Source organism: Falco naumanni, chromosome 11 (assembly GCF_017639655.2).
Source record: "Falco naumanni isolate bFalNau1 chromosome 11, bFalNau1.pat, whole genome shotgun sequence".
In the NCBI taxonomy this organism is placed as follows: Eukaryota; Metazoa; Chordata; class Aves; order Falconiformes; family Falconidae; genus Falco; species Falco naumanni.
In genome coordinates this window covers 21353848-21380968 of record NC_054064.1, presented here as the reverse complement: position 1 = coordinate 21380968, position 27121 = coordinate 21353848, and the positions used below count along the sequence as shown (strand labels likewise).

At 40.8% G+C, this 27121-nt stretch overlaps 1 protein-coding gene across 3 annotated transcripts in view; it reads right to left on the bottom strand.

Annotated features, from left to right (window-relative positions):
* The window catches only part of ADGRL4 (adhesion G protein-coupled receptor L4), a 76857-nt gene extending 50989 nt beyond the window's left edge, over positions 1-25868 (bottom strand). Inside the window, exons 1-3 of one of the 3 annotated variants that reach the window (XM_040610711.1) lie at positions 25771-25868; positions 25249-25309; positions 23594-23743 (exon numbers count right to left, since the gene is read on the bottom strand). In XM_040610711.1, the coding sequence (XP_040466645.1) occupies positions 23594-23743; positions 25249-25270 (172 nt within the window). In that variant the 5' untranslated portion in view covers positions 25271-25309; positions 25771-25868. Of the gene's footprint in view, positions 1-23593; positions 23744-25248; positions 25748-25770 lie in introns of those variants that run through there. The other 2 variants (XM_040610712.1, XM_040610710.1) reach the window with 2 other exon arrangements.
* Positions 25869-27121: the final 1253 nt, after the last annotated feature.

Here is a 27121-nt window from a genome sequence, read left to right as displayed (position 1 = left end):
TGAGCAAGGAAAGGACATTCCCTTCCTCTTAACTGGCGACATTTGTGCTACCTCTTTTAGAAGCAAGTGGCAGAGTCACCCTGTGAGTTAAGGCCCAGGAAAGAAGGAAAAAATGTTTTCTAAGCAGGTTCACTTTTAGGCCATTAAACTGCAGGATAATGATGGGTTTCTTGAGGAGCAACAGATTTCTTTAGAACTTCATTTGGTGCCTGTTTTAGCCAAAGGCTGCACTGTTGCATTATTTTATGTTTAAACATACCCTACTCTGACAAGCCACTGATGTCTTTCAAGTCTTCTCATCTTTATTGCAGTCAGTACTTTGATCTCAATGCCAGAAAAGGTCGACACAAGAACTTCAGAATTAGACTTGTTTACATCCAACATAAAATACAAATAAATGAATGTGGCAAGGACATCCCAGGCAGATTAAATAAGACGACATTTTCCTAGTTCTACTTCAAATGTTTTTGCTTTTGCCAACCATTGTGCGAGCGATGGCATCATCAAATCCAATGAAATTCACTTATTGAAGCGCTTTCCCCCTCAAAATGTTTCATCAATCATAGCCCAGAAGGGCTCTGTCATAGGATAATTGCAACTTGGCATGCCAACAAAGAGCATCCAAACGTCCTCAGCTTCCTTATCTGTACAATGGGCAGGGATGACAGCCATTTTATTAGCTGAGATATTGTTACCCCCATCAGATAAAATAGTGTGTTCTTTTGCTTTGATGTTTTCTGTCACCATAGCAGAGCTGTTGTTTTCAACTGCGTGTTTAAAGAATGGCTGTGGGGGCAGCTTATGTTCCTTCACAGTAACACTGCCTACAAACATCTCACAGAAAGAGGCAAGGGGTGTACTAATTGCACGTTATCAGAAAGAAATGGGAAAAGCAGATAGGTTGCTGCTGCAGTTACTTCTAGTCAAGACATAAATGTAGAGTCAACTCTTGTCTACATTTGTTTCCTTGAGGAAGAAAAGATGACTGGACAGTGAATTCCCTCTGAACAGATGTCCAATTGAGAAGCCACCCAAAAATTATTTCAGCCATCCCTGTTCTCCTGCCTCCACATATAGTATATTTAGCAGATTAAAATAACATTCGGGGTAACTGCTTATATTTAATGCTTCTCCACAATAGCTACCACTATTATAGCACTCGGAAATACATATCTTACTTCCACATGCTTGGTTAGATCATGCAGACTTTGAAGGCTTACAAAAAATCTGTCATGCAGAGCAATATGCAAACCCATTTAATTTTCTATTTAAATCCTTCCTGACAGAGTAGACTTTTCTTGAATTTCTAAACAGCAAGCCTGTTAACCAAACTCCGAAGGTGGAAAAGTCTGCTTGTCGACACCAGGCTTATCTCACTGTACTATCACTTGGGCAATAATTATATGAAGTGCTGTAGACACAATTTAATAATTCAACATTTGCCAGCTGCTGCTGAAGACTTCCCATCTATACTGAGCACGGAGGAGGGCTGTGGACTCTCCAATGGACTGCATGACAAATACTGTCCACATCTTTTATGTCAGCAGTGCTCTAGCACACAGATTTCTGCTGAGGGATGTTGTTGGGATGGTAATGGGAACAGCACAATTAGAAATCATCAGCCCAGCAGGAAATCTCGTCTCTGGTGGCTACTCAGCAAGAAGTTGCCCCTGATAACAAAGGGCAAAGTAGGCAAGTGTAAACTGTTCCAACAGATACAGGCATCTCTGTTGACCTTCATAGTTCTACACATACAATATGCCTCTAGAGAGTCAAAAGGCATTTTCATTGGTGCTGAATCCAAGATCCCTGACGTAACACGCACACACACACATTCCTGCCCAAGTAATTCCCAGATGCAAGAGGTGGGTTCTGCCACATTTTCCCAGCTCTATGTTGCTTTCTTCTCCTGCAAAGCAGATCCTGCTCCTTCCTTTACACAGTATTCTCCTTTCCGGATTTCTCACCTCCATCCACGTTCCTGAAGCCACCTCCACAGGTGGAGGTTGTGAACTGGATGCATCCTTGAAGATGTGACCTTGAGAGACTTACAGGTTTCATTTTCATTTATTGACTTTGCTGTAGAGTGTGAGTGGAAGCCTGGGGAATCATTTAACCTGCCTTTGTATCAGTTCCCCATCTACAAAATCCTTTCTTTTACCTTGTCTGTTTTGATTTAACCAAAACAGACTCAAACTCTTGAAGGTAACAAGTGCTTCAATAGCAATACGAACTCATTTGGCACCTTGATCTTGTTTGGGTAAGCTTAAGCCAGATAATGAATCCTAAGAAATGAAACAAACTGAAGCTTCCTTTCAAGCACTGCTCTCTAGAATGTTTTTATTTAGAGTGAAGGACGGCGCAAGAATAAGTTGCATACTTAGAAAGGTACCCTGTTTCCCCACTAGGAAGCAGACCCAAGAGGGAAATTCTGTCATGGATTCAAGTGGCCGGGAAATTTAGCCTTGAATATCCTTCTGATACTGCAGAGAAGTTACGTGCTGCACATACTTTTTTCCAAGCCCTGTGCAGTTGTTTCTGCTGCTGAGCACTGGAGGTGGTCTGGAGACACAGAGGGGAGGCACTGCAGCCCAGACAGCGGTGCCCTCCTTGCACTAGCTGAGTAACACTGTCAAGCAGACCAAACCCTTCCCTAAACCAAAGTTTCTTCTCCTGGAGAAAAAAAAAATAGCATGGAATTTAAGATAAAAATTGTGGCCAAAGAAAATGGTTGTGATAGCCTATTTTGAGCAGAATTGCTTGATATTTTAAAGCATCAATGGGCATCTCAAGGCTACAGTGCTCAGTGCTTTGGAAGTGCCTTCAATATACAAAATGAATACTTTTATAATATTCAGTATTGTTTTACTTCAACCTTTAACTCCTGAAGTCACATTAACAACTCCAATACTCAAAGGTTATACAACACAAAACCAAACCCAAGCACCAAACTTATAGTAATAGAAAACACCTATTTTACATAAAAGAAAATCACATATTTTCATGTTTTCAGTTCCCTGGTTTGCAGGGTACATGCATACATGATATCAGATTCACAGATATTTAACTTGGCAAGAAAGCTTCTGCAAATCCAACGGTCCTACCATTTCTCTCATGAAATTCTTTGGTTTTCCAATTTTGCGTATACACCCTGGGTATACCATATATCAGATTCCTTGAAAATTAATAAAATATTAAGAAATACATAACTGTGGTACCTCATTTTCTTGACAGATTTTTAAAATCCTCCTTACAAAAATATGACAGATGATAAGGCAACAATAAAGAGAACAGAGACTAGCAAATAGTTACTGAGAAAGTCAAGAGCAGAGAATTACTCATTTCATTATCTGTACATATTCCTTCAAACAGCAGCTGCTACCACACTTCAGACCTACAGCTCTGTCTAACACCTATTGAAAGACTTAACTCATGCCTGTCTACCTGCTTCACAGAGGGAGTAACTATGTAAGGGTCCCACTTTGCTGTCTGTACTTTAAAAACATGGAAGCACTTACCCTTACCTGCATTTTTTTCCTTTTTTTTTTTCTTTCTGCTGCTTATTGCCATGAAGTCTGCCTAAATCCTGAAGCAGGCTGTCAGTGGAAATCTCAGTGCTGTTTCCACTTCCTTCCCTTTTAATAGCTAGTTCAAGAAAGAGGTAGTAAATTGGCATCTGGAGTATTGGGGCCCAGGAAACTACTCAGCTGCAATTGAAATCTGGTGTGTGTCAGGTGTGACGAGTTCTGGGAAAAAAAAAATCATGAACTTCCATAAACAAACCACAACTGCCAGAATCACAGCACTGTGATGAACGGGGCTCTTCAATGAACAGAGTGCTCCTTGGTCACTGATAAAGGATTATTCAATTATCTAATAATTAAACCCTTAGATAAAGAAATATTTTTTTAAGAGGAGGAGGAGAAAAAACAGCAACAAGTACTTTGCTTGAGCAGATGTAAAACTGACACATCTGCCTCCCTCGATACTAGCAAATTGGCTCTTTCAATATGTTTCATTTGTTCTCCTGCCAATTGCTGATCTCTTGTCAATTTACTCTCAAACTTGGAAGAAAATTAAACGGTTTGATGACATACTGGTTTCTGTATTTTATCTTTGAAATGCAAAATATATATTTCAATGATCTTAGAAATGTTTCACATCTTTGAAATCTTTGCAATTGTAAGGTGTTGGGCTTGATCCCCATCTGGAACATTAAGGGCATAACTCTATCTAACTAAATTAAGCTAGGCAGTTTATCACAGCTGGTGATCTTGTCCATAGTTTTTCTGCAGATTAACACAGAACATGTCATATACTTATTTAGAAATATGCAGTGTGAAAGGGGGTGACTCCCTATATGCTTTAGGCATGCTTGAAAATGCCTGCACTAGATGATTGCCTAAAAATGCTTCCTAATAGCCTTAAATACTTAAAATGAAATGACGGAACTGTCATCACAGCAAATCACACAAGGAAAGAAAAATGATAGCAGCATTAACTGCATCAGCCACCTGCTCTACAAAGGTGATTAAAATGATGGAAACAGTATGTTGGCTATGCCATACATGCAGGCTAAAACCCCCAGCAGGTCCAATATTCTATGCTACTAGTTGTAATTTATATGCCTATAATTTATACTATACTATAATTTATACAACATTTATCAAAATGCCAGCTGGAAAAGACGGGCTGCTGAATGGGGTACTCTTAATTCCTTGCTCTGTGGCTACTTACTCCTTTAGTCACAACTTGACAAAAGGATTTTGGCACCAAAACCAGGACCTTGACAAATGCCTGTGTTGTGCTCCTTGATATGCTCAGGACTGCCTTGACCCTGCCACTGAGAAGCAGCCTAGTCCCTATTTTTTAGCGATGCCTCAATTCCACTGGGTGATGTTTGCCAAGGGAATGAGGGTCTATAAACAGTGTGCCTAACGCACCTGGGGGAACCTGTGCTGCACTCAGTGCAGCTGAAGTCACTTTTATTCAAACACGGGAAGAAGAAAAGCAGAAAGAGAAGGAGGTAGTGGCAACGTCCTTTTCATAAGCAGGGTTTTAGCACATGGGAGTTTAAAGGCAGCCCTAAACAAACCTGCTTTCTTCTGGTCCTGACAGCACCCTAATGATGGAGCCTCAGGCAGTGCCTGAGCAGGAACACCCCCCACCCCTCCCACTGAAGCTGCTCCCGTTGGCAAAAGCAATTCAATGCCCCGAGCCCGTGAGTGCATCGCTCCAGCCGGGAAGGTAATGCCTTCATGCTCGAGTCTTGATTTCAAGTTCCTGCCCTAGGGATGCCTAATGTATTTTATCCAAGAATTGTTTAAGTAAAATAATCTGTCATATAAATGAATGGAAAGAGGCTTATTTTCAGAGCCACTGCCGCTACGGATGGCCAATATAGATGATGGTGCTTACATTTGGGCATTCTTGACTGAAAACAATGGCTTCCCTCTCTTTATGCTAAGTTTACCCATCTGTAAAGCAGACACATTACAGTTTACCTAACTCAGAGAAATGGGATAATACAACTTTGGCAAAAGAAAGGCTCCATCACATTGCTTTACTAGACATAAAAAGGTAATATGAATATATGATTTTAAATCAACATTAAGATAGTGTAGACTCCGGGACATTTCTGATATTGCTTTGGCTGGATAATGTAATTCATTTTCTAACAGGCCTCTTGCTGTGCTTGATATTCCACAGAGCCAGCCTGTGTTACAAGATGTACATAGCTAATCTGCTGAGAAAAGAAATCATAAACAACACTTTATACTGCATTATTTTATTCATGAGAGCATTATTCCAATCGGCACAATCTTGAACTATGGGTTGGATCCTGGGATCATATAGCCATGCTGACATACCCCAAGTTAGTCCGCTTTAAGCATTCTTTAATTCCAGAGCAGGAAAGTAGTGCAAAATGCTTAAGGCTGTCATATCTGGTTTAAAACTTCCTTATACATTTTTTTTTTCTTTCTTCTTTCGTTTTTGCATAGTTGTATAAGGAAAAATCTCATTCTGCTGTTACCCATACCTTCCTAAGTGAGTAGTCTGAGCAGGGTATTAAGTGCATTAGCAGCTAGTTTCCAGGGTGGACGTGACAGCCTCTGCCTCTGCCCAGCGCAGGATGTTTGGCTTTGGGGAGCACCCAGAGCAGGCACTCAGCACTGCAAGGAACAGGGACCCCTTCAGCAAGTTTATGTTGTTCTTTTTTTTTTTTTTCCAGGAGCTGGACTGAAATTTTTGTAATATGTACAAAGTATCCACAGATTACATACAAGTCAGCCATCACATATTTTCAGAAGCATTGTTTTCACAGGATAATCCATAGTGATGTACAAAATGAAACCTGTTATCTCTTGGATGAATGCATTTTAATGTCCAAGGATAAGCATGGGTAAGCGACACAAAGAAGACTGAAGATTTGCAGAGCAGTGACAAGAACTGGCAGAAAAGAAAACTAGTTTCTTTAGAAGTGGCTTCTCAGGGGTCATGTCCCACTATAAGTTAACTGTACAAATCCCCACTCGTGCAGTATATAGAAATTAGTACTAAACCTTCATTAGACACTATAACTAGAAATTATTTGAGAGGTAGATCCCAAGGTCATGCAGACATTGACCAGAAGATCATTCCAGATCAGATGCTGAGAGCTGTCTCCCATGACAGTCCTGGATACTAAGCCACTGTTAAATGTCTGTCTTGTCACAGATTTATTCTGTATGTGCTTTAAACTGAACCATGTCACATATTTGGCAGGAAGTGTAATCCCTCCACAAAGAGGATTTGATCCTTGGTGTGATCCTGCTGTTCTCAGGCAGGAATAGCTCTTGGTAAAGCCCGTGCAAGGTCTGTCTGTGTATTTCCGTTTTGAGTAAGCAACAAGCCCCAAACATGCGGTTACAAGAGCAAAAGCTCCTTTCCCCAGTTATCCGCATGGCCCAGATGGCACGAGAAGAGATGGACTGCAGATACAAACCACACAGTGCACAGACATGATGCCTACATCTGAACCGGTACAGAGAAACTGGATTTTTTTTTTAAATTGCTTTCCAAAGTCCCAAGTGGCAGGTGATGCAAACAGCAGCACAAGAACCGCTGTGAAAGAGAGCAAGGCATGGCTCCTGGTTTGGAAAGCACCAGACAAAAGCACTGAATGAATGACCGCACGAGGATCCTCCCCTAGAGCCCACAGCTTCAGAATTCCCCTGTCAAATTGACTCCCAGTTTTGAGACTCTCTCTGACTTCCCCTTCTCCTTTCTTCTCTTCAGACCATCGTGGCAGTCCTCCTCCCTCACCTAACAACCATGCCATGCCTTTCTGTCCTTTCTCTCTGACTACATCGCCTAGCTTTAGCCAGTCCTATCTCTCTGCCATTCCTTGTGCTCTGGTGGTACTCCTCCCATGTGACGCCCCGTTGCTGAAAGGTACACATGGGGGATGCCCTGCTCCCTTTGCCTCAAAACCCCTGATGTGAATCTTGGCCACGGCTGAAAGTCTTCCAAGAAAAAAGGGAAGAGTGGCAGCGTGAGCCTGCAGTTATCTTCTGGTCTGATTGCTCTCAATCTCTTCTAAAATAATGGAATAAATAATATCAGCGTAAAAATCATCTGGAACAACAAGGGAACCATGACCAATAAATAGTTTGTATTTTCAAAGAACCGATCATGCCAGACAAATGTAATTTCTTCTTCCCCATTTTCTGGGTTAGTGTACAGAAGGAACAGAGTGGCTGCAATATATCTGGGCTGTAGTATAGCATTTGATACAGTGGCTCACAAAATCTTATTAAAAAAATAATTTATAATGTCTTGGATAAGAGTGCTGTCATGTGGATTGAAAACTGGCTGAAGGAATGTAAACAAAGGATAATGAGTCATGACAAACAGCACTGCACTGAACTGTGAAGAGGCATCCAGTTGGGTTGCCACAGGAGTTGGTGTTAAGCCCAGTTTTATTTTACATATTTATTAATGCTCTGGAAAAAGAGATGAGCAGCCTGAGAATTAAATTCACAGATGATACTAAATTACTAGATGTTGCTAATACCAATCAAGACAGAGATAATATATTGAGGGAAAGCAGAAAGAACAGGGGCAGGAAGAGGCAGTGACCAGCTTTACCTATACAAATATGGGAGGGAGGGTTTTCTGTCCCAACTGATAATAATGGGAGCCCACAGGCAGACCAGCCAAAAGCAGTTTGCATCTGGGCTGTCAAAGGCTGGTACAGAGAAATAAAACCAAAATCAGCTAGGAGTTAATTATTAATTTTAACATTTCTCCAAAAGATCCCAGAGAAGGTTTCATTCTCATTTCTTAGTCTCACTAAATTTCAACATTTGGGGTTTTCTAAGGTTTTGTCTAGTTGCATGCTATAGATTGGTATATAGCAATGTAATACACAGTCATTTGTCTTTATACCACTATGTTATGTCGCTTTTCTAAGGAGAAATCAGTGGTAAAAACCTTGCCATTTTCTTTGCATACCTTGTTTACTTATACTATTAACATGAAGAGAACTGACGTAGTAAAAACCGACACAGAGGTAATAAACTCTTTCAGGAATTTCACTCTCTACAAGCAACTCGACCCACCCAAATCGAATCTGCTTAGTGATGTAAAAGAAAAACAAAACAAAACTCTAGCTATTTGCAGCAGCTGCCTAATAGATCCCACATTACATAATGAAAAAAAAGAATTTTTTCCCCAAGCACTATGTTCTGTGTGCTGTGGAAAAACCTGTGAAGTTATTCCATTGTCCTAATCTATATCAGTTACACTATGTGCAGAGTGCTTAAGTACAACATATTTTTATTTATTTCTAATTTGTTTACAAACCACATTTATTTGATGCAGTTCTAAAATTTGTGAATTAAGGTTTTGGACATTTTGTATAGATAAAAGGAATTCAGATAGTTTCAGTACCTTTTAAATGTACATAGACAGTGTAAGCTATATACATGTGTGTATTTATAAGGAATATTTCCCTACTACTCTATAGCTCAAGGAGTAGAAAAATGTAAATAGACTCTAGGTCTAACCAGACTCTCCAGCTCAAATAAATTTTTGCCTCAATTCACTCAAAATGAAGTGACACAAAATAGTTAGGAACATTTAACATAAAAATGTTTCTGAATACTTGCAGCAAACAAGACATTCTACAAGACCTGTAACTGCTGAGAACTGGCTTTCTATGATTTTTCATCTTTTTTTTGGATTTGTGCTGGAAACAGTGTTGATAACAGAGGGATGTTTTAGATACTGCTGAGCAGCACTCACACAGTGTCAAGGGCTTTTCAGCTTCTCACCCCACCCCACCAGCGAGCAGGCTGGGGGGGCACAACAAGCTGGGAGGGGACACAGCTGGGACAGCTGACCCCAACTCACCAAAGGGATATTCCATACCATATGATGTGGTACTCAGCATATAAAGATGAGGGAAGAAGAAGGGGGGGATGTTTGAAGTGGTAGTGTTTGTCTTCCCAAGTAACTGTTGCGCATGACGGAGCCCAGCTTCCCTGGCGATGGCTGAGCACCTGCCTGCCCATGGGAAACAGTGAATGAATTCCTTGGTTTGCTTTGCTCGTGTGCATGGCTTTTGCTTTACCTCTTCAACTGTCTTTATCTCAACCCATGAGTTTTCTGAGTTTTACTTTTCTGATTCTCTCCTTCATCCCAACCTGGGGGGAGTAAGTGAGCAGCTGTGTGGGTTTCAGTTGCCATCTGGGGTTAAACTTTAACACATCAGCTAAAATAAAGCCACTTGTTAAAGAACTCATTATTTCCTGTTATCATTCCTGGCTGGTAAAGACTGATATGGAAAACTGGAGAAAAATCAACCTGAGAGTGGTGCGCAGAGAGGTGCCTTCAGGTTGCTTCAAGTCATGACAGGGGACGACCTCAGCAAAGGAGTGAAAAACACGTCTGGCCCCAAGTACAAATCCTGAATGCCCGAGGATCTGATTTCAGGCACAGCATGGCACAGAGTGCAGTCCATCCATGACTGCCGTAAGAGATGAAATGAATCAGCCTCTTGAAATATCGGTCACTGTCAGTGGCCACTGCTTTTTTCATATAAGTATCGCCAAAGAGACTACTAAGGGAGCAAGGTTAAAAATTTCCAGGCGGTGTTTGGTTGTAGTAGTATCCAAGTAAATATAAATTTTGGGTTTGTACAGTGCTATTACTTGCATGACATAAACCAGTAGCGTGTGGATGCTTTACTTTTTAAGGGAATGTTACATCTCATAAAATTCTTAGGACTGGCAAGGGAAAGATGCCCAGGCCTGAATTTCATTTGATGAAAACTGGTGCAGTTACTTTAAATTTAGAGAATGCCTTTCAAAAAGATGATAAAAAGTAATTTCCATGGGTTCCATTATAATTTTCTCTTTTGTCTCAAGAATTGAACACATCTTTTCTGTGGAATATTTGCAGAGACTTCCTCCCACCGAAATTTGTGCAGAAGTTAAACCCAAATTTGCCTGGAAAAGTTATGTTGAGCTTGTTTCTGGCAGCAATCTGGCAGCAGCTTTATATCTGCACAGCATGGTGATTATCTCACAAATTCACAATACTTTATAATTCTGAACCATACTATTTTCCATAGAGGCAATATCCTCGGTGCTAGTCTGAATGCTCTGAATGTTAAGTGTCTGGCTCTGGCTAGATTCTCTACATTTTCTGTCCGTGAACACGTAGCACATGGCCCTTGATTACTACTTTTAAATTGATCTGTGTCTGCTATGAAAATATATTGCTTCATAAAAGTCTTTCAGAGTATCAGCTTCCAAATTAATGATTTTTCTCTCAAGCTCTGACTTTGAGAGCTTACAGTACAGAATCGTGCAGTCCAGCTACTTGAATCAAATTGAAATCCATCCATCTACAATTCAGATCCAAATTCTTTCAGTGCTGTTGGCTCATTGCTACGTAAAGAGCAGCTGTTGTCCCGTTAAAGTGACTGTAAATAATTCTAACTTCAAGCTTCAAAATTCACCCTGCTTCACCGGGGACCACTTAATCCCCAGGATGTTCCTGGGTTTGGTCTTCAGGTGGTGGGAGGTACATCAGGCTGCAGTAATGGATAGCGCTGTGCTGCTTTACACCCGGTGAGGAACTGGCCCAGGGTAGAGTCAGTGCACAGGAGTGTGGTGTTGCCTGCTCTGGCTGGGTATGGGGGCATGCGGGGTCATTACGCCTGGCCAGAAACCCTGACTGGTTGTGCTAATCGCGCAGGGGGCTTGCACCCATATACTACAGGCGAGGAGGTGAAAAATGCTAGGGTTTCTCTCTCACTCTGTGACCACCTCTCATTTTTTCATCCCCAATAAGCCTGTTAGTGTCCTTTTTGGGAGGTTACAATCCATTCTGTAACACAAACAGTACCACACCAGGGAAAGACTTGTTTACAGCGGAGATTCGGTGAAGTGTCTAAAGGAAGAATTTTCCAATGAAAAGAGATGGGACCTAACCAAGAAGGAAGGTACTTGTTGTTAAAGCAACTATATCAGAATAGCAGATGAATCATGATGTGATAGCACTATTTGAAAGGATGTTTTGAATGGAGCTGTCAGCAAGTATTTTAATAGCAAGTCTTCAATTTCTGCTTTATGGGGTTTTTAACCACCAAGAAGAAAACATAAGTAACAAGGAGGGATTCAGGAATTGTTTAGTGTTTGCCTGTTCAAAGAAAGAAAAAGAGCCCTCCACATGCATTGCAGCTAAATTACCGTTATGGTGGTTTTTTCCTCCATTTGCAGATGTTAAACACTCTAATAATGCAAAGTCCTTATGATTTTCTAAATCTTCTCAATAAGGAGGATATTATCTACTTATTTAATTACTGAATCTCCAACAGCAAGGAGCTGCTACCACCAGCAGCTCCAGCTCATTCACACAGCTCCCCTCCCTAATTAAAGGGTCTTTGCAGTTAAAAATAAAGTAATAAATCAATCAAAAGCCCAAACTGCCAACAGATGATGGGGGGGTGGGGGGGGGTGGGGGGGAAAGCACTTCAGGGACAGATTTTCAATTGCTCAGCACCCACAACTGGGATTATTCTTTTGAAACAACTCAGTCCTCCTTTAACCACCTAGGATAGAGCCAGGCAGTTCAAAAGTGCTCAACATATATTTCTGTGGAAAATTCACCCCTAACTGTGGCTTTGTGTCCTACAGCCATTGTGGCTTGCAAAAGTCAATCATAAGTCACCTCCCTGTTGGAGGAAAGTCATCAGCATCACCCCTTCTGCAGGAAACTGTAATAAAATACATTACTGTACTCATCCGTGCTCTTGACATTGCTTAGTGCAACAAGAACAGAGGCAGCAGGTATATCAAGAGACTATTTCTACCACGCTGCCAGTGAAAGCAGCAATAGCCCTGCACTTGGATTTCTGTTGCAGACTCAAACCCGTATGACTGTATTGCAGCACAGACCCCTTACTCGTTTGAATATCCAGCTCAGATTTGCATGCTGCTGTCTGCACGGCATTCCTTGAGCATAATGTGCCATTGTCAGGTTAAAGGTTTTCTGAACGTTTGTCAGTCTAAGACCAAACCTTGAGTAAAAATTCAAAAGTGCTTTACAGCTAATAAAAGCTGCAATAGGTTTCTCTGGAAACAGAGAATACAGCCCAGAAGCCTTCTAGCACATCCCTTCCCTCCAAAAAGAAGCATTTTGTGGTATTAGCATACTACCTGTTTATTCAAGAGGTTGTAGAAAAAGTTCAGTTAACAGTTCTCTTCTTTGCAGCCCACAGCTGTATAAATATTATCCCAGCCTCTCCTTTGACATCTGTCTAAGCCTCAGACCTCACGTGCGAAATGATACAAATAGAGCTGAACAATTCTGTAGCCCACCACTGTGCCCTGACACACCTAGGACTGAATATCCAGCCTCTCCTGTAAGAGCAGTGACGCTGTATGACGCACCCCTGAAGCCACCTCGTTTTCTAAAGACAGCTTTACTAAGAATTTCCTAAATTTTAACCATGGAGCTGAGTATGATGAAAGCTCTGTGGAATCAATGTACCAAGATTTGCATCACAAGCCTAAAAAAGCAGCCAGATCACAGCCCTGCATCGTTTACAACTGCTACCCCACATAGTTTCTATTTTGATTGGCCCAGATGTAAAGTTGTGTTAAGTTTTAGAAACTTCTCATCTCTGCTTTCAAGTCAAATCACTTCTGAAGGCTATTTGCCTTTCCCATTTTCTCTGTGGTAGTTAAGGAGATGAAATTCTTTCTGTATGCACCAGATATCCCTTACACAATGGGACAGAAATATTGATGTTTTTATGTTGCACAGTGGGTTGTATTTATGAATTGATGCATGCTTCATCATTGCTCTAAATAACGAAATGTTTTGGATAGGTACAAAGGGCCCAAACCTGTTTGTCTGAGTACCTCCAGCTTCCACTGATCTTCCTTCTGAACTTCTTACAGGCTGATTTTGAAATGGTAGAGCTTCCTCAGGCTCAGTGCTACCCAGCAAAATGATTTATTCAAGACAAAAAGTAAGGCAAAGCATCTGCTGTAACATGATTTTTGACCTATTCCTTTCCCACCACCACAAAGAGCTAACGCATGCAAGGCTCAGAGCTCCTATTTAGGCCCTCAGAGCTTAACTGAACTCCTCTTTCAGTTCATACCAACATCATGTGGAGTTCCTCTGACATTTTTTTTCAGGGCCTCTGATGTTACCGAGATCAGTGATGAAGACCTTCATGTAATGCAGAGATCACTGCTGCAATAACTCCCTGCCTCCCTGACACTCCTGTCACCAGCTGTGATGCAGGGCTGTGCTGCTCAGCCCATTTGAACCTGGGGGATACCCAGAAACCATTACAACATTAGGAGGGCAGTAAGGGTCACTGTACCCACTCCCAGCCCGGGACCGAACATGAAAAGGTAGGACAACAGCCGTGGGAATGGACCTGCAGCTCCGCTGCATGGATGGGGCAGGAGAGGAGCAGCGGTCTCCTGGTGTGGGATGAATTCACCTAGTGTTCCTTCGGAAATTTCTGAGAATGAAAACTGCAATACCTCAGCCTAATTTCACATTCTTTAAAACCGAGATTCAGACACTTTGCCACAAATAAATATTAAATATATAAACATGCAAGTCACCATCTATGCTTATGTTCTCTCTCACTGTAACTTATGTAGATTGCTGCCTATGTGCATAGCTTTCATTACAAATAAAACATAAAAGCCAATGCATATCCTGAAGAGCTATTTTTCTTTATTGCAACACTATTACATGAAGCCTACTAACATAAACAGAGATTGGACTTGGCTGTTTTTGAACAAATAACCATTTATTGTCAAGGCTTTTCAGGAGCTTTCATTTTCCTTTTTGAAAAACATGATCCTGTGCCAACCTAGTAAATGTGTAACATTAAGTAATAAGCAAAATAATAGGACACCCTGCCACACTGGTTTATAGACAACTTTAGGCTGTCACAGTTGTACAAGTCTAAGTTAAGACAGAAACCCGGTTAAGTAAAGCAGACGTATTAAATCAAAACCCCACCAGTGGAGTCCCTTGGGGCATAGCTGCTTTTCCTAAATGCTAGAGCCGGCCTTTCAAGAGGGAAGATGCACAGGAATAACAATCCCAAGGGGCACAGCAGCTCGTGCGCTGCTCTCGCCTCCCCGCCACTGGAACAGCAGCCAGAAGAGCACAGCCAGAGAGCCTTTTGCCTTTTCCCTGTATCATCTCCGGGCACAGAGACAAAGAGCAGAGGCCAGAGCTGTCTCAGCCCTCAACAAGCAGCCACGCTTGCAGTGGGCAGATGAAAGGAGACTCCTTGTGCCACCACCACGCAGACCTGCCTGCTCGCTCCCTCCACTGCCTGGCAGCAGGTGAAGCTCCGGCCCCTGGTACTCGGTGAATGTTAATTCCACCAGAAGTCTCCATTTTGAAGTTATTGCGAATCTCTTAAACTCTGCCTGAAGTAATCACACAACAGCCTATCCATTAGACAATGAACAGAGATTATTCAGCTTCCTTGTACCCCAGCAAAACAGCAGCTTCCTTCCTGCCAGCGATTGTGGTTGTGATTAACAGCGCAGTTCAAGGTGAAAGAAGAATGCGGTTCCAGGCGTGTAGGGCTTCCTTTAACCTCAGCAAAACACAGTGCCAGATATTTCAATTAGTGTGTACCAAGGTCACAAAATCAATTTCTTATCGCCAAAACCCACACATACTGTAAATTTCATTTTCAAGCCATAATCTCTAAATTAAATCTGTGTACCTAAAAAATATACAGTGCAAAACTGCAGTCCTTCAGCCCCCTCCTCCTGCAGCCCAGCAGCATTTTCACAAACATCACCTGGCTTTGTGCTCTATATTTAGAGCACAATGTTTGGTTAGATTCTAATCTTCTTGGAGGACGTCATTATCTCTTTCTTTGGCAAATAGAGGCCCAAAGTGTCAATTACCTTCTTAAACTCTTTCATACACACAGGGCTGAGCGGGGTTTGATATTCTGTCTGCCAACAGCTCAGTCGGCAATTTTTCACAGTCATACACAGAAAAAACTGTGCACCAGCATATCATCCTAGATAAATTACACATTTCAAATGAGGTTACAGACAACCTCACCACTCCTGGTCAGTTTATTCTGGAAGAGGAAAACAAACAAACAGACAAACAAACAAAAAGGAAAATCGCTGTTGTGCTTCGTCCTCTTTAGGACAAAGAGAACACTTCTACTATCAAACTCTATGAGTTACTAAACAAAGACAAAAATAAAATGAGTATGCCAGATGGGTGGGATATTATATGTAAATCAATGTAGCTATGCAGAAAGTACATCGTTGTCTCTTATGTGTGTAATTCCTTATGATACATCCTTTGTTACGTGGGTAACGCTACCCTCACAGCCCCAAAGGCAGCTGCAGGATCTGATGGCTGCAGTGGACTTTGCCACATGCAGGTGGATGGTGCACATACAGAAGATGTCTCAAGGAAGTGGAATTTATGAAAGCAAATTCTTTCCAATAAATCCCGGTCTTTTCTTAACAAAAGCTGATTTCAACTGTACAACCACAGAATGAATATAACTGACAATTCTGAGATTGCTTTCCATTTTTTCATAGGAAAGGTTGCTTTTTAGTCACATGCCTACTTATAGGCATTTATAGGTGTGTGTATATATATATATATATATATATATATATATGTACTATATAGGTCCTGTGTACATTTAATATACATGTATGAGTATACATGTTCTGGAAGTATCTTCCACCCTTTTACTTCAAACCAGCAAGTGAGAAGGATGTATTGTTACTGTTGGACCTTTTGGGACCACTTCAGATGCTGGAGATACAGGAAGTGAATCATACCTCTGGTAAACACAAAGTAAGCAGGCTCTGAAACAATGTTTAAAGCTCCTTAAATGAATTTTCCCACATCCTCTAAACATGTACTATATTGATTGATTCTTAGTACCATAAAACCGGATGAAAAGAGTATTTTCTCAAGAAAGGAAATTAGCATTATTTGGCAAGGGTTAAAACACATTTTGAAGTAAACAAAAAAGAAACCATCCATGTGCAGCTGATCAGCTAGAAAGTTTGGGTACATTCTTGAGACAAATAACTCTTTTTCTACCACATCATTTACACACGTTTTTAAAACTCTCTTTTAGATGCAAAAGGACTAATTTAAAAGAGAGACTGGATATGATTACAGATGTAACAAGAGGAAGTTTGTTTCTTCCTGGCCCATTAAAAAAAAAATGCATTACTATATTTTAGTCATGCTCAAAGTACCGTTTCAAGAAAATGTAAACAAAAACTGGAAAAAAAGGATAGAGTTGATTATTTTTTTTTTTGGCTCAGATCTGTGACTATAACGAATCTATCATGAGCTTGGTCCAAGGCTTGTTAAAGTCAGGGTCAGTCTTACAAACGGTTATAGTGGGCTGTATCTCTGGCCCAGATGAACTGTGTTTTCTGGCACTAGGAAGGAGAGCTAACGCTCTGAAGATTCCTCTTTATCTCATTCAAGTGAGAAACTGGCAGGGAGTTTTTCATATGAGTGAGAAAACTGGACGTGGCACTTTGAATGCATGAAACAATTTGAGTCTAAATTTTATGGACTCAGCCATTTCCAGAGGTAAGACAATTGGAGTAAGACAGCCTCCACCATGTCTTATTCAGCAGGATTGTACTGTTACTTCAAACACCCTGCACTGTTTTCCATCTGACTAATGTTCACACGCATCACCAGGCACTGTTGTAACACACCACTATCCCCTTTCACATTCCGGATTTGCTCTTAAAAGCCTCAACCAAAATATATTTTCAATAGTAGCTAGTTACAGTAAGCAATTTCTGTTATAAAAAGTAAAGTCAACTCTACAAAAACTGTCTTGTCTAACAGTGTTAGCCGAGGGTATGACTATTTTCAGGAACATAAACATAGCTCTGTCTTTCGCTACTGGAAGGCAACCATGCAACAGCTGGTTAGTCCCCAGCAGTCTACATACATCACAGCCATCAAACCCTTCCCAAATTCACAGAAAAGTGTAACATCTTGCACATGAAAAGGCAAAAGCCATACATAAAGCCACAGGTCCCCAAATAGCCAGGAACATGCTATGTTAACGTGTACATTAACACCAACACTGTCCCAGGCAAGCGGACTGTCATGCACCAGAATATCAAATCCTCCCGGCTAATCTGTCCAGAAATTTCAATGTGGGATCAAGTGTGACCTCAGCTGGGTCACACTGCACAGCTCAGCAGTCAATTTCTGCACTTCAAAAAAGGTGAAAAACTCTCAACTACATTATGGCTGATGAAGACATGGAAGGGAAGAAAACTTTCAATGTCCTGGAGAGGGACCCTGAAGGCATGGGCTTAATTAAATATGATGCCTATATATGCAACAAACAGGATGGTGCCTCCAAACTCTTCTTGGGATCACCAAAAAGCCAGACACTTAAACATTGAGTAGGAATTCTGAATTTGAAGATGGCTTCTGCCCTTTCACACAGCTTGTGCTCTGGTTTTACCATGGTCCACCCTGAAACTGTGTGAAAGATCCAGCAGAATTTGGCGGCAAAGGAAGAGAGATTGGGAGACACAGGAAAAGGTGGAGAAAAGGGTACAGGAGAGTGAGAGATGAGCCCAGAGGCTATGAGGAGCATGTCAAAAGGGCTGGGAATCGGTGGTCTGCTTTGGTATCCCTTGTAGCACATCCCAAGTTTTCCAAGCTGTCACCCACTGTGTTGAGCTCTGTTATTTGTGTTTGGCTAAGGCATATCTTTCTCCTGCTGTGCTATGCTAGAGCAGCTGCAATTTGCCTTTTTATAGCTTGTGGTAACTGATAGCAGTGAAATGAATTTAGGAAGTGTGTGGATTGGATCTTCCATATCAGTGATTTCAGACTATTCAGTAAACACAGAAGTAACATCCAGTGTTGTATGACTGCTGGTAAACAAACAAAAAAACCCCCAAAACCCAAAAAACAAAACCGAAAACAAAAAAATCTCTTCTGGTGAACTGGCATTGGGATTAGGTAATTTTCTATTGAAGGACACTTCTGGATAGAATGAAATGATTATACACAGTGGTTTTACAGGATCATGCTAATTTGAAAGTTAAAAATTCCCTTGGAACTGTACAGCAATTGGGTGCTGCAGAATGGCAACGGTGACACCAGTGAATCAGAAGAAATTCAGTGACTGCAATAAAGGTTGATGGTGGGAGACAGTGACATCACCTTAGAGCAAGGAGCTGATGTCTCACAGGAAAGCTCCTTTTTACAGCTGGCAAAAGCCAGAGAGTTCATCATATGACCCTTAGTAAAACAAGAAAATATGTTTGTGTTCAGATATTGAGTGGGTTTTCAATTTGATTCAGCTGAGTTTACACAAATTGATCTGTGTTCTAACAGGGATTCTGTATTTTGATATGAAATACCACTTTGCACTGATGTATTTCTTGCCTCTGGAAAATGGTAAATCCTCCTCTACTGGACTTCAGAAAAAGATCCAGTGTCTTGTTTCAGTACAAAGTTTCCCTGACAGCATAAGTCCATGATCACTATTTCTGGAAGAGCTGTAAGTATTTTACAAGTAAGACTGATTAATTTTGCAATATAATTTGCAAGTGACATTTACAAGGGAATATTGTGCAGGGATATCTGGGAGGGATATTGTGTTCAGACTTTTCCTGCTTGCCTGCCTACCCTCCTGGAACAAACAGCACTGCTTCATTTTCCTTCCGTATTTTACAAAGTTAAAGTAAACACTGTGATCACACTGTTTACTTTAATTTCCTGCAGTGTGCCAGCAAAGCAGCAAATTGGCAGTCAGCAATCAAGAAGCAGCCAGTATTGAAACAGCAGAGCTGCTTAGGAAAGCATCGATGATGCCAACTCATTTTTCCCTCTGTTTTAAAAATAAAATATTGGCATCTATGAAGTTTTACTTCCACTCTAATCTTCTCTAAAGGATCCAAAATTTTGTTTGTTTCCTGTAATTTTCTTTTGGAAGAAAGCTGGGATTATGAGCAACACTTAATTTATATGGCTGACTTTCTATACAAAGAAATGGATTTACAGAAGTGGCGAATATATGCTATTTATCTGTAAAAACATGCATGGCATTTTTGCACAAGAGGAAGATAACTTGTGTATGAATCAGTCTTATCTGGACATATTTTTATTTTTATGCCAAGAGCTCTAGCTGTGCTACTTCAATTAGGTGTATGATAATGTGAAGCTAAAGTCTCGTGCATTACATTCAAAAGACACATCTGCCCAAGAACTGAGCCCTAAAAGGCACGTAGTTATATTTTCAGAGGCCATTCCCTCTCATCTAATACTACATAAAACAAGGAATATAAATACAAAAGAAGAAGCAAGAAGAATGGGATAGTGTTTTGTACCTCAGAGGTGTAAAACTTGACAAGGTGACTCGTTTATAGCTTTCTGGAAGATACCGTACAGAAGGAATTTATTGCTATGTAAGATATAATTCCAATATACAAAAGACGCCAGATCCTACAATCAGTTATTCTCCTGACTATGTGCATTTCTGCACATATTCTTACTGAAGACAATGAGATTATGAAGAGGATTAGCTTTTTGTTAGACTGGCCAAAGTATGCCTTTGGAAAGTCCAAAACATGACCTAATTTAAAGTGGTTGAAATCTTGTGGGAAAGATCGTAAGAGGATAATTATTTTAAAAGCCATGACTTTGACACCAGGAAATTAAATTCATATCTATATGTCTTTATCTATACACAGCAAATCCAATAATCTTGAGCTCTCTGCAGTCACTTAGCCAGCTGGCAAAGGGAGCAAAGTAAAAACTAACAAACCCCATTCCTAAGGTATGCTGACATCAGTGATTCATGATTCATCAATAATGGTGCTAGGAAATAAATGTAACAGGGCATTATTGCCTTTTGCAGCACAGTAAACTCAAGGGAAAATGTCTAAGTGTATCACACTGAAAACACAGCTTGCAAAGAAAGAACTTTTACTAGTATTTAAGGGGTATTACAAGCAAGTGAAAGACAAACAAATGTAAACTTTTTAAAAACAGTGAGAATGTACGCATAAATAAAAAGGGACAGTTTTCCAGCTATACAGCCTTAAGAGGACTAACGTAAAATCTAGTGGGTTTTGTTCAACATTTTTGCAAGGAGAAAGAATCTGAATTGCTTGTTCCAGAATAAACCCTCAAAATGACAACTGTTCTGGTTTAATTGTCTACCAGGATAAGTGCAGTGAAGAAGTTGCTTCATTGCTATGCACAATTATTAATGTTGTTGACAGTAATTATGACTCTTGCAACCTACTTAACTAACTAAAAGGGCAAATCTGTAAATACAATGTACCATATATGCTCTTTAGAAAATGCCTGTATTAGCACATAAAATTCATGATCTCCTTTGAAGGTGACTGGACTATCTTTGTTAAAGCCTAAGATTATTAACTGAAGAAAAATGTGTAGCTGTCTCTAGAACAGCAGATACACTAGCTGCTTTCACCACGCAGAACAGCAAGATCTAATACATCATTAAAGAACTGAGGTTTTGGTTTGCATTCTTGGAGCTTTAAACTATTCATGGTAGGGTTTAGCCTATATTTCTAATCCTCTTTAGAACCTACCCATTTAAAATTCAGGTTACTTGTTTACGCTGTTAGGGGACTCCTGCACAATATTAATAATACACCGTGTAACGTGCTGCCCTAGAGAAACATCATCTCTCTTGCAGGGGCAACAGCCCCACAGTGCTGATACAAGCTTTGCTGCTCAGCTGGAGGGTAAGTGACTTTGGGGGCTATTGAGGTATTTTACTGGAGAAAACAGTGGTCCCCTGACATGAGCCTTGCTTCAAACCTTTGCCACTTAACTGCAAAGCATCACAAATACCTCTAGTAGCTGGTTTGCCTGGACTGACATCGGAAATATTATTTTAAAGGCTGAGTTTCCAAACACTTCATATAATTCCTAATAAACAATTAATTGTTTCACAAGATTTGTGAATATGTATTTCACTGTATTGAATTTTCTTTAAATGCTCAATAAATGTTTTTATGAATTTTGAATCTGGATTTCCCTAAGAAAATACAGGCAAAAGAGAAAGTAAGAAAAAGATACTGTATGAGAAAAAAGGACAAGGAAAGTAAGGTAAATCCATCCTTACACAAATGGACGTTATAACACCATAATTGATACATATAAAGTGGATGGATTTAAGAAGGACAGCAATGTCAGTAAAGAACAACAGTTGTCTTTACTGTAAGTTTAATTGATGATTCATAAGCACAACTTTCTAGAAAAGTACAGACAATGTAGTGGATACCAGTTCATGGAAGATAAGTAAATGCTGGTTTGATTTGTGTGAGGCATTATTGCTAAAAATTGACTTGTTTTGTTTCTTCCTCTGCATTGTTCACAAGCACAGGCCCTTGACTCTGTAAACATAATGTGCACTTAACTTTCAAATCAACCAGCTTGCTCATGGTAGTAAAATTGAATTAGTGCAAACACAATACTAGTGTGGTGAAGGCCATTCTGCCTTATTTTCTTTTGACCAGCTCAACAGACAAATAATGATTGACCTATATTCAGAGCAAGGTTGGCATTAAATTCAAGGAATATGTTTAGTGACGATGTGACAGATGATGCAAAGAGGAGGCTGAGAGAACAGGATTTGTTCAGGCTTCAGAAGAGAAGTCAAAGGGGAGATCATATTGCTGTCTACAGCTACCTAATGTGGGTGGTGTGTGTGTCACAGAGCTTTACAGAGGAGAAGAAGCGAAACTGTTATTAAAAATGTACAGTGGTAAGTGCATGTGAGAGGCAAAAGTTAACATAACTCTGCAACTAGATATCAGAAAAAAAGTTTTCAAAGTTACGGTAGTTAAACACTGCGACAGGGGCCCAGAAAGGTGTGTGGTCTTCATCTTTGGAGATAATCAAAACTTGGCTTGACAAGGCCCTGGGCAACCTTCTTTAAATTGTGCCTACTCTGAGAGGGGAGATGGACCAGATGACCACCAGAGGTCTTTTCCAATCTAAATTATGATATGATTTTTATGATTCCTTATTGTTCATTAGTTTAGCCAGCTGTATTTCTCTCTAAGCATTCCCAGCTTTAAAAAGGTAGGCAGTTTTCTTAGGAAAAAAGTCTTTGCATTCTAAATTTTCCTAAAACAAGTGCACTTCCAAGTGCACCGTGGCAAATGAGCTATAAAAATCCAAACTAAACGTCGGTCGCTCATCTGTGCTCACACCAAACTGAAGCGCCTCTGTTGCTGCTAAATTTCCCAAGATGCATGAAACACAAAAGCTGACCAAACAGATGGTTAATATTTATAACTACTTCTCAAGACACTGAAAACTGACAAGATTCATAGCAATTTCAGCCTGCCTGCAGCTGGACATAGCTATATGTATCGAGAGAAATAAGTACCAGAGCTATTAACGGTGGAGGACAACTCAAAAATGAAGGTAGGGAAAATATCCTTTTCTTTGGATGGAAGATAGAAGTATCCAGAGGCAGACCCATCTGTAGAATTTCTGGCATATTTCCCTTGCAAGCAGCTGTAGTGGAGAAATTAACATTGGCCTCACATGCAGGCACGTCTCTGTGGCACGTACACCTCCTCAGTCTTCTAGAGTAGCCCAGGAGCTGTGTTTGATCATGATCAGCTGCTGAGAAGAGTGGCCTAGTGCTATGCATGTGTGCGTGAGATGTGGGGGCTGTAAAGTAGCAGCCATGCCAACTCCAAGCTTCAGAAGTCCTGAGTCACAAGGGAAATTGCTGAAGCTAAATCAGAGGAGATACATCAGCATGCCTTATGGAAAAGGAAAGCTGGAAAACAGGTCATACTCAACTGAGATGCACAGTATGTTATATTAAAATAGTAGGCTGAGAGTAGCTTGTAAGATTTCTCAGAAACTGAAATTTTTTTTGGCTTTGAAAGCATGCCAGTGTAAGGTGTTGTGATGTGAAGTTTAATCCTTGAGCTAATAGACACTCGAGTAAGTTTTTCGAGTGAACACATAAAAGCAATGCATATAGGTAAAATCTGTTTACCGTAACAGAACGTTATGCCATTTCCCGTATATCCTTGGGAGCAATAGCAGCCTGTTGTTCCACCCTGAACTTCACACCGGGCATCTTTGTGGCACGTCATGTTGCAGCTTGCAGAAGTGCATCCATAGTCCAGCAGACTGGAAATCAGAACTGACACAAAAGAAAACCAAACTTGTTTCTTTATCTGAAGAACTCCATTCCGAGCTCTAAAATCAGATCTGGGAACAAGGTATCCACAAAATTGGTGTATTCCAGTAAACTTAACATCATCACAGATTCAGTTATATTGCAGGGGCAGGACCAAAAACTACAGGTACTTCTTTGGTAAAACTACCCACATGCTAGAAATAGCAGACACTGTAGATTAAGAACTTGTATATGTGCTCAATCAGTATAAAATTGGTAACCAGCGCAGAAGTTACTCAGTGATCTGAGGAAAACATTTGAAAGGCTTTCAAGGCTCTCTAGTACTTTCCAGGAAAGCACAGACATTTATTTGCACTCTGAATTATATATTGAGTGTAATCCAAACTGCCCTACACATATCAAGTGAAAATACCAAAGAGGGTTCCCCTGAAGAGAGGTTTTATTTTTACAAGCACTTCCACACTTGTGTAGCTAACACATATGCATGGTCTGCGAGAATAAAATGAAATGTCTCAATATTTACAGCATTATGACATTACGGTTTAAAAACTTAACAAAATTATTTAATCTCTTAAAATACTATTTCGGTATTATGGAAGCATTGTCTTCTTTTTTCCATCTACTGGACGATTCCTAAATGGTGTAACTACTTTCCCATTGTATGAATGCATATGCTTTTCAACACAAAGAAAAAAGAAATCACTCCCTTTGAGAAAACTCACAGCTCACTGAATAATTATACACACCCTGTAACCGGTTAGAAATAAGGCAGTTAACTTGGAAGGGAAAGTATGTTTTTTACTTTGTACTTTATTAATTGTTAGCAGGACATAGTGAGGGTTGCAGAAAGCAAAGAGCCTTTTAGCTGTTGTCTTCTCCTGCAGTTCTGATTTTCCCTACCCAAATATTATTTTGGATATTCACTAGCCTAGTGTCATAAGTACAAATTTCATTGCTTCAGGAAATCTCACTGAAGCATTGTTTTCTTGGACAAATTAAAATTTCACAAAAAATTCAAAAGCTTGAAAATTCCACATGATTTTCTAACAATTATATATAATGCAAATCAGTTTGGATATCACCAAGTTTCATCTTTTCCCTCTGTTTTTGAGAGAGGAGACCATCTTCCAGAGTTTAAAACAGAAACCTGTGTGATTCTGTTACTGTTTTACTGTCCACAGCATGTGAAGTCTAAAAACCTCCCAAGCAGATGGAGAGAGAGAAAAAACCCAAACCAAACCAAACCCATGGTAACCCGTGATGTTTCTGGTTTTTACAGAACAACACCCACAGTGAGATAAAGACTGGCATTTGTGGGATTTGCTTTTGGGATGATGTTAACCATGCAATTACCGAATCCAGTAGCAGGTCTGATCAAAGATACGGGGACTTTCAGACCCGTGTTCCCAGCAGCTTTCCACCACCTCCAACACACTCATTTCTCCTTACCAGACCCCCACTCCCTTCCCACCTGTCACTCGCTCCCTGAGTGCGTAGCTTTCACCTACCTAGGAATGGAAGCAGTTTCATTGGTGATGCTCTTGCTGTGCAGTGCCTGGTGCAGAGTCCCTGTGTCACAGAAAAAACCTCCCTGCCTTAAAATGTAGGATCATGTGCAAAACGCACACACATGCCTACCAGGAAAGCAACGCCCTGGTGCAGGCGCAGCCCTGACACTGCCCTCCGTCCAAACTCCACGTTTCCAAAAGCTCCTGAGACTCACAGGCAGGACAGGAGGAGTCAGGAGAGGCTGAGGAACTCGTCTTCTGGCGAGTAGGGAATAAATGAGAAAGTAAAAGAGAAGCAGGAGCCTGGGTCTTGCAGAGTCTATCAGAGGTGATGCAGGGGTGATTGGGTTAGAGAAGCACGGGTTAAAGGAGCTGCTTGGGACTGCAGCCTTCTGGCAGAAGGAGTAAAGGAGCAGCAGAATGGTGGAGCAGATCAGGGAGGGTGAGGAAGAGGCGGAGTAGATTAGTAACTAGCTCAGGGTTTAAAAGCTCGGAGGTAACGGTCTACATGCTTCCTTCCACCTTTTCCTGGTGAGCTGAGTATATGTGAGCTCCAAGACCTGTTGTTTTGGAGACAGTCTTGGATGACTGCAGTCGTCCTTTCTACTGCTTTCTTCGATTTTGAGATATAGCCTTACTGCAGCCAAGCGGTGTTGCTTTAAAGATAAAGGCCTGTGAGGAGGTACAGGAAATCCACTGAACTCCACTTTGAGAGGAAAACAAAGATGTATAGGCAGGGAGGCAAAAGGCAGGAAGGCAATTGTATGGCCAGGAATCTCAAAAGCCAAAGGAGCTGAAGTTTCTATGAGGCTGTGGGACTAAAATAGTGGGTGTTGTGTAATAGGACATAATCAGTATAGCCAATTTGGTAAAGCATTTGGCATGTCTTTGTGTTACACATGAGAATGGTTCTATCCTTGTTATAGCATCCTAATTGATGAGAGTTCAGCATGTACTTATATTCTGCATGGACATGGCAATAGTTTCTCTAATCTTGTTACGGATGTTGCGCATACCATCATTTCCCAGCTTCTTGGAAATGACGACTCACATACTGAAGCACTGTAAAACTGAAGCACAGATGTATGCCTGTCTTTATAGATGGAGGCCGAGGGACATGCACAAGCAGCCGTGCTACTAGAAAAGTGGAGAATCTCTAAACTAAGTAAAATGGACATGAGGCTGTAGAATACCATCGTGATAAAGCAGCTTAAGTCTGACTAGAAAGTTTTGAGGTTCAGACATTGGTAAGGAACTGATCAGAAAGCACCAGCCTGCTTTTAGGAATTGTCTGTGGATGTGGCAACATTTTTTCTAAACTTCTTAGGAACTGTTTGCTTACCGTCACTTTCCAGCTTCATGGTCACTGCTGGCTGCAGTTCAATGGGTTAAACTCTACTCAGGCCAGGGAGGTGTGAGGCATGTAGAAATAGCACGTAGATGTCTGGCTGGCACAAAGTACTTCTGTAGCACCTTGGCAGAGGGAGAGGAAGCTTCAGTAACCGGATGTTAATTCTCGATGAACTGCAGAATAATGAACAAAGGGTCCAGGTGTCGGAAGACTGTTTTTCTCCTGTTTGGTTTTGTGAGGGGGGGAGCACTTAAAGGGGAAGAGAGGAAGGGACTAAGAGTTAGTTTGTTTGGTTAAGTTTTCCCATAATCTAATGCTCGGAGACACAGGAACAGAAAGTAAGATGAACTGAGGGAAGCTTTGATCTGTATGTCCTGTCCTTCATGCTGACATGCACTGAATTGTAAGCTTGCCTTGTCTGAACTAACACAGATCCTGCTGCTACATTTCAGTGCACTAATAAGGGCTGGGTTAGTAAAGCATATAATACAGAAGATATATCTTACTGTCTTGTGTCTTTTT